An 8890-nucleotide genomic window follows, 5' to 3' on the forward strand; every position below is an offset into this window, starting at 1 on the left:
AAAACATTAAGATCCACAACCATTTATTCCATGGCACAAATCTAGGTCCAGAGTATGACTGGCAGTGAGTAGGTCCAGAGACATGTTGGACAAAACCCACTGAGTCGATGATGGCGCCGAAAGCCTTTTGGAGTGGGTCTGTGGACTTTTCCATGTGACTATTAAAGTCACCAAAATGTTGAATATTATCTGCTAGTGCTACAAGGTCCACCATTTGTTTAAGTGTGTTTTGTCTCGTCTTTGAACAGGTTGACGAAAACATGAAAGTGGCCCAGGAAAGAAATGCAGTCCAAGAGGGCATGTTTTACTTCCGGAAGGACATCTATAAAGGTGAGATGATACAAGTCCAGTGTTTTTAAACCTGGTCAGGGTGTGTTTTGTCAAAATGCCTAAACAGTTTAATGCTTCCTCTTCTCTTGTGTCATAGGCTGTAACCCTGTCCTCGATAGCTCCTCAGTGGCACAGAACGGCTTGGACAGTGAGGGTGACAATGAGTACATACTGATGAGCATTGACACAATCATCAATGGAAAGGTGCTTATTAATAATAGTTCTAATTTAATATATCTTTCTCCTGAGCCCTTTACTGCAAATCAGGTTTGAGTTCAGATTTGGATAACCGGTACCATGAAAGTGGCTCACCTTTTAGCCAGGTAAATTTATATGGCAACAAATCCTTCAGAACTAACCTGCTTCGAACAGGCTAACTCAGGGATAACTATATTTATCCTGAATGAAGTGTCTGAGCTATGAGTTGAAGACTAATTAAATAAGATACCCTCCCTCTCGCAGAGATTGTATCCCCCTTTTTGAGTTTAATATATTTTTTTATGTTAAAATACCTATCACATTACACATTTAGTAATGATAGCATTTGCTTTCCAAACGGTAAATATTTTGCGCAATTGTATTTAAAAAAAAAAAATTTAAAAGTATAATTGACAGCCCCAACCAACCATAGACATACACTATATATACAAAAGTATGGTGACACACCTTAAAATAAGTGGATTCGGCTATTTCAGCCACACCGTTGCTGAGGTGTGTAAAATTGAGCACACCGCCATGCAGTCTCCATAGACAAACATTGGCAGTAGAATGGCCTTACTGAAGAGCTCAGTGACTTTCAATGTGGTACCATCATAGGATGCCACATTTCCAACAATTTATGTAGCTGCCCCAGTCAACTAAGTGCTGTTATTGTGAAGTGGAAACATCTAAGAGCAAAAATGGCTCAGCCGTGAAGTGGTAGGCCACACAAGCTCAAAGAACGGGACCGCCGAGTGCTGAAGTGCGTAAAAATCATCTGTTCTCGGTTACAACACTCACTACCGAGTTCCAAACTGCCTCTGTAAGCAACGTCAGCACGATAAATGTTTTTCGGGATCTTCATGAAATGGGTTTCCATGGCTGAGCAGTCACACACAAGTCTAAGATCACCGTGCACAATGCCAAGCGTTGGCTGGAGTGGTGTTAAGTTTACTGCCATTGGACTCTGGAGCAGTGGAAACGTGTTCTCTGGAGTGATGAATCACACTTCACCATCTGGAAGAATCTGGGTTTGGCGGAAGCCAGGAGAACGCTACCTGCCCCAATGCATAGTGCCAAGTTTAAAGTTTGGAGAAATAATGGTTTGGGGTGTGTTTCATGGTTCAGCCTAGGCCCCTTAGTTCCAGTGATGGGAAATCTTAACGCGACAGCATACAATGATATTCTAGACGATTCTGTGCTTCCAACTTTGTGGCAACAGTTTGAGGAAGACCCTTTCATGTCTGCATGACAAAGCGTGGTCCATACAGAAATGGTTTGTCGAGGTCAGTGTGGATGAACTTCACTTGCCTGCACAGAGCCCTGACCGCAACCATATTGAAAACCTTTGGGATGAATTGGAACGCCTACTACGAGCAGGCCTAATCGCCCAACATCAGTGCCGACCTCACTAATGCGCTTGTGGCTGAATGGAAGAAAGTCCCCACAGTAATATTCCAACAATGGAAAGCCACATACTTTTGGTCATGTATTGTATAATCCATAATGGCAGTTCCCATTCAAGTCAAGACTGGCAGCCATTGTTAGTGTACCCATGAGTTTAACAGTCAAATTGCCAGGGTGGTTAGAGGTTCCAAAACCCATCTATGGATTATATGTCTATGGTATCAATGCAACAAGCTGTTCCTCGGGAGTGATATTAGTTGGAAGAAGGTGATCATGCATTGATAAGTACACCAAAGACAGCAATGACGATAAGTAATAAAATAGATTCCATTTCCAAAAGACTATTTCACACCATAGCATGCTGAATTTGCAAGGTAACTGTTCTTTGGTTTTCATTTCAGCACAAATGAAAATGGCACTGACTCATCCATGTTTGATGTTTCAGTAATGTCTCAATGAAGAATTCTGTGTTCGACTAGCAATGTTGTTCAGGCATGTGCAGATACAAGCCTGCTAGATTTAGCTACAGGCCGAAGCAGGGTTGCCAGGTCTAGCTAAAACTTTATCCCAATGACCACTCAAAACCCGCCCAAGCCTGAAAAGTTTTCTTTTTCTTTTTCTCTCGCAGCAAAAGATGAGTTGCCACATTTATCCAAAGGTGTCTCCATAATGACCATCTAAATACAACTGGTCAAATTTCTTTTTTCTGCATTTCTCCCTTTTGTTATTTGTTCATCACACAAAATTATTTTTTTTCTTGAACCAGAAGTGATTAATAGTGAATGGTTAAGATGTGATAGAGTGTTAGTACAAGTCACATTGCTCTAAAACAATAGTATTTTCAACTGGAGTATAAAAATCAATAGCGCCAACCTTTTGCTTTTTAGCTTTTTATTTAATTGAAAAATGTCTTCATGTGTGGCTGCAGCCTGGAGCAAGATGGATAGGAAAGAGATCCATCATGAGTCCAGTACATCAAGTTTTATTCTACTATTAATCAATCATTCACTGCTATTATAATTTTATAGTCCGTAATAGAGTTAATCATTTCTCCTCTGTCCTCACCTATGCGCTGCTGTGTAACACTTCAGCTTTCTGGACAATGTTAGCTAGCTAGCTTGCTACATACAGGACTCCAGACTAACTTTTTCTTGACTGTCCCAGAATCTTCCCGGGGTGCAATTTAAATGTAAACATACTGTATATAAACTCAGCAAAAAAAGAAATGTCCTATCACTGTCAACTGCGTTTATTTTCAGCAAACTTAACATGTGTAAATATTTGTATGAACATAACAAGATTCAACAACTGAGACCATAAACTGAACAAGTTCCACAGACATGTGACTAACAGAAATGGAGTAATGTGTCCTTGAACAAAGGGGTGTCAAAATCAAAAGTAGCAGTATCTGGTGTGGCCACAAGCTGCATTAAGTACTGCAGTGCATCTCCTCATGGACTGCACCAGATTTGCCAGTTATTGCTGTGAGATGTTACCCCACTCTTCCACCAAGGCACCTGCAAGTTTCCAGACATTTCTGGGGGGAATGGCCATAGCCCTCACCCTCCGATCCAACGGGTCCCAGACGTGCTCAATGGGATTGAGATCCGTGCTCTTCGATTGCCATGGCAGAACACTGACATTCCTGTCTTGCAGGAAATCACGCACAGAACGAGCAGTATGGCTGGTGGCATTGTCATGCTGGAGGTTCATGTCAGGATGATCCTACAGGAAGTGTACCACATGAGGGAGGAGGATGTCTTCCCTGTAACACACAGTGTTGAGATTGCCTGCAATGACAACAAGCTCAGTCCGATGATGCTGTGACACACCGCCCCAGACCATGACGGACCCTCCAAATCTATCCCGCTCCAGTACAGGCCTTCATATAACGCTCATTCCTTCGACGACAAAAGCGAATCCGACCATCACCCCTGGTGAGACAAAACCGTGACTCGTTAGAGGAGAGCACTTTTTGCCAGTCCTGTCTGGTCCAGCGACGGTGAGTTTGCGCCCATAGTCAACGTTGTTGCCGGTGATGTCTGGTGAGGACCTGCCTTACAACAGGCCTACAAGCCCTCAGTCCAGCCTCTCTCAGCCTATTGCGGACAGTCTGAGCACTGATGGAGGGATTGTGCGTTCCTTGTGTAACTCGGGCAGTTGTTTCCATCCTGTACCTGTCGCGCAGCTGTGATGTTCGGATGTACCGATCCTATGCAGGTGTTGTTACACGTGATCGCCACTGCGAGGACGATCAGCTGTCCGTCCTGTCTCCCTGTAGCGCAGTGTTAGACGTCTCACAGTATGGACATTGCAATTTATTGCCCTGACCACATCTGCAGTCCTCATGCCTCTTTGCAGCATGCCTAAAGCACGTTCACACAGATAAGCAGGGACCCTGGGCATCTTTCTTTTAGTGTTTTTCAGAGTCAGTAGAAAGGACTCTTTAGTGTCCTAAGTTTTCATAACTGTGACCTTAATTGCCTACCATCTGCAAGCTGTTAGTGTCTTAACGACTGTTCCACAGGTGCATGTTCATTAATTGTTTATGGTTCATTGAATAAGACTGGGAAACAGTATTTAAACCCTTTACAATGAAGATCTGTGAAGTTATTTGTATTTTTACGAATTATCTTTGAAAGACAGGATCCTGAAAAAGGGACGTTTCTTTTTTTGCTGAGTTTATTTTTGGGGGGGTTGATATGCCAACATGGCTATGGTCATAGGACCTAGGTCATTCACTGTGATTTTAAAAAGCTAATGAGTAGCTACTGATATTGGTTGGTTGGGGCAGTAGTAGTACTACTGATAGATAAATGCAGCTGTCAACTGACCCAGAAATGTACATTAAAAAAAGAATACTCTAAAAAGGCCAACATTGGAATAATATTTTGCAAAATTGTACAGAAATAATTAACCTACATAGGTTATATGCATATTGGCTACAGCCTATCTTGTCCACATCGATACTGATATGGAGGTGCCAGAAAATGTAGCTGAACTTTGAGATACATAAAGTCTAAAAGCCAGTCATGTTTGACAGTAATGTCGGATAATTAACATCTAAAGGCTTGATTCTGTTGATACTCTGTGCATGATTCGTTCAGATCAAATGGGCACGAGCCAATTTAACCATAAACTTAATTGTTCAATACCTGGAGGTTTTACGTCATTTTATAAGGCGAAAATCAGACCATATTCTTTTATAAACACTTTAAAATGTGCCATTGATACCAGTATTTTCTATTGTTCTATTGGTTTTCAAATCGACTTCCTGACTTCCTTCCAATGTGATGCTGGCTAGCTTTCTAAAAGCCTGAGTAGATCTAGCTTGCTTCGTAGAATAACACTCTGCACTCTTGAGTTTCAACTATAACAGTTGTTGTTTCTTATCATTTAGGAAGGAGTTTTTCAAGGGCTGATACCAATCCTTAACTGCTACCTGGAAAACATGGAGGTGGACGTCGATACAAGATGCACCATCCTGAACTACCTGAAGCTCATCAAGAGACGCGCCTCAGGTACAGTATATTTAGCAAATGGACAATGACAATTTGACGCTGGGTTGGGTAACATGTTTTTGTGGGCTATTGTTGTGGCCCATGGGAATGTCACATCATTGGTGGAGCTTAGTAAAAGCATGCAGCATTCCAATAGTGGAAGGCACATTTTGCTCACTGACACTGTCAACAAGGTTTGGTAGTTCTTTGTGCATTAGTGTTGAATCTGAACTGAAGCCACATGAAAATGTATAGGATTATAAATGCCAAAAATTAACTTGTTTGTTTTTGGTGTATATCTTAGTGTAACATCTTAATTATCAAAACCCTCAAAAATCATGATATTGCTCTCTTTCTCCTTGTTGCTGATGTAGGTGAACTGATGACCATGGCAAAGTGGATGAGGGAGTTTGTCGACAAGCACACTCAATACAAGCAAGACAGCGTAATAACTGACAAAATAAACTACGACTTACTCCGCAAGTGTGACAGTATCTCAAAAGGAGAGGAGCGATGCCCAGAACTTATTGGAGACCCAGTCAATCGGGGCAAATAAACCAATTGTCACAGCTGTAATCAATGAATTAATGTGTTGTCCATCATCAACGATGCACGTGAAAAGAGAGCCTGAATATCTGGCTGAACAAAGAAGTGGTCCAAACTACACTAAACAAAAATATAAACGCAACATGTAAAGTGTTGGTTTCATGAGCTGAAATAAAAAATCCCACAAATGTTCCGTACGCACAAAAACGTATTAATCTCAACTTTTGTGCACAAATTTGTTTACATCCATGTTAGTGGGCATTTCTACTTTGCCACGATAATCCATCTACCTGACAGGTGTGGCGTATCAATAAGTTGATTAAACAGCATGATCAGTACACAGGTGTACCTTGTGCTGTGGACGAAAAGAGCACTGTAAAATGTGCCGTCAAGTTTTGAGTGTCCACCAGAGCTGTTGCCAGAGAATTTAATATTAATTTCTCTACTGTAAGTCTGTCGTTTAAGAGAATTTGGCAGTAAGTCCAACCGGCCTCAGCTGTAGACCATTTGTAACCACGCCAGCCCAGGACCTCCGCATCCGGCTTCTTTGACTGAGAGCAGCCCCCCAGACAGCTGATGAAACTGGGTTTGCACAACTGATTAATTTCTGCAAATAAACTCAGAAACCGTCTCAGGGAAACTAATCTGCGTGCTCGTCACCCTCACCAGGGTCTTGAACTGACTGCAGTTCGGCGTCGTAACCAATTTCAGCAGGCACATGCTCACCTTCAATAGCCACTGGCACGCTGGAGAAGTGTGCTCTTCACGGATGAGTACTGTTTTCAACTGTACCGTGCAGACTGTGTATATGGCATCGTGTGTGCGAGCGGTTTGCTGATGTCCACGTTGTAAACAGAGTGCCATGGTGGCGGTGGGGTTATGGTATGTGCAGGCATAAGCTACGGACAACGAACACAATTACATTTTATTGTTGGCAATTTGAATGCACAGCGATACCGTGACGAGATCCCAAGGCGCATTATCGTGCCATTCATCCGCCACCATCACCTAATTTCTCAGCATGATAACGCACAGACCCATGTCACAAGGATCTATATGTACACAATTTCTGGAAGCTGAAAATATCCCAGTTCTTCATGGCCTGCATACTCGCATGTCATACATTGAGCATGTTTGGGATGCTCTGGATCGACGTGTACAACAGCTTGTTCCAGTTCCCGCCAATATCCAGCAACTTCGCACAGCCATTGAAGAGGAGTGGGACAACATTCCACATGCCACAATCAATAGCCTGATCAACTATATGCGAAGGAGATGTCACGCTGAATGATGCATATGGTGGTCACACCAGATAGTGACTAATGTTCTGATCCACACCCCTACTTTTATTTAAATGTTTAAGTTATCTGTGACCATAATATGCATATCTATATTCCCAGTTGTGAAATCCATGTATTAGGGCCTAATGAATTTATTTAAATTGACTGATTTCCTTGTGAACTGCAACTCAGTAAAATCTGTGAAATTGTTGCATGTTGCGTTTATTTTATTCAGTGTAATTAAGTTTTAATGGAGAACATAGAATTGCATGTGTGCATTGCGAAGGTGAAGCCGGTGTATTGAAGTTGTATATACTGTTACAGATAGACCATAACAAAATGCAATTTGTGTTATTGGATATGTAATTATTTTTCTTCTGTTCATGGTAAATGTAGTGAACACAAGTTCATTTTAATATTTAAGTGTGAACTGTACTTCCATCTGCTCTACAAACATTAACAAAGGTTCTTTTGTTTCCGAATGTGGTATATCTGCATTTGTCTGAAATAATTGTTGCTTTTGTGAGAAATGTTAAATGAAAGAAGTGTGATTTGCTGTGCTGACATGACAGTAGAACATTTTAAGAAAGTAGTATTGCATTGAAGTGAATGTTAGCATTTGGTTGGAATGTCTCATTGAATAAATCTGTGTACAGCACTAAGTACAGTATTTATCTTGGTTACTTGCTTCTGTTTCCTCGATAATATGCTCAGTGTGGAATGAAACCATTCACTAGAGGGTGCTAGTGGCATACCAAATGTACATTACTGTTGAATGGTTCCTTTGGAGCATTATGCCAATCTAATCAATGTAAACATCTTCCATACATTACATATTAAGGATGGATCAAATCTACCCATTTACATAGTACCTTCAAGGGGACCACACTTAGTTCTTTACATCTGCATTGATTTTTTTATTTATGTTCTATGCCCTAAAAATATAGGCCTACGCTTGAATAAAAGTATAAAAGTGGCTACTTTTTTAGTTGTGAACAGAGTGCCATGGTGGCGGTGGGGTTATGGTATGTGCAGGCATAAGCTACGGACAACGAACACAATTACATTTTATTGTTGGCAATTTTGGCAAATGCCAGATTGGCTGGTCTAATATCAAATTGTATTGGGCATAAACACATGGTTAGCAGATGTTAATGCGAGTGTAGCGAAATGCTTGTGCTTCTAGTTCTGAGCATGCAGTAATATCTAATAAGTAATCTAACAATTTTACAACAACTACCTTATACACACAAGTGTAAAGGGAGAATTATGTACATAAAAATATATGGATGAGCGATGGCTGAACAGCATAGGCAAGATGCAGTAGATGGTATAGAGTACAGTATATACATATGAGATGAGTAATGTAGGGTATGTAAACATATAAAGTGGCATTGTTTAAAGTGGCTAGTGATACATTTATTACATCCAATTTTTAATTACTAAAGTGGCTAGAGATGAGTCAGTATGTTGGCAGCAGCCACTCAATGTTAGTGATGGCTGTTTAACAGTCTGATGGCCTTGAGATAAAAGCTGTTTTTCAGTCTCTCAGTCCCCGCTTTGATGCACCTGTACTGACCTCGCCTTCTGGATGATAGCGGGGTGAACAGGCAGTGGCTCGGGTGGTTG

The 8890-nt window shown here is 41.2% G+C and overlaps 1 protein-coding gene across 3 annotated transcripts in view; it reads left to right on the forward strand.

Moving 5' to 3' along the window:
* LOC129860055 (glutamate--cysteine ligase catalytic subunit-like) overlaps positions 1-7923 on the forward strand; it is a 34692-nt gene extending 26769 nt beyond the window's left edge. For all 3 annotated transcript variants that reach the window (XM_055930402.1, XM_055930400.1, XM_055930405.1), the window contains 4 exons: positions 249-330; positions 428-534; positions 5336-5456; positions 5810-7923. In XM_055930402.1, the coding sequence (XP_055786377.1) occupies positions 249-330; positions 428-534; positions 5336-5456; positions 5810-5991 (492 nt within the window). In that variant the 3' untranslated portion in view covers positions 5992-7923. The remainder of the gene's footprint in view (positions 1-248; positions 331-427; positions 535-5335; positions 5457-5809) is intronic.
* Positions 7924-8890: the final 967 nt, after the last annotated feature.

Source organism: Salvelinus fontinalis, chromosome 1 (genome assembly GCF_029448725.1).
Source record: "Salvelinus fontinalis isolate EN_2023a chromosome 1, ASM2944872v1, whole genome shotgun sequence".
Lineage (NCBI taxonomy): Eukaryota > Metazoa > Chordata > Actinopteri > Salmoniformes > Salmonidae > Salvelinus > Salvelinus fontinalis.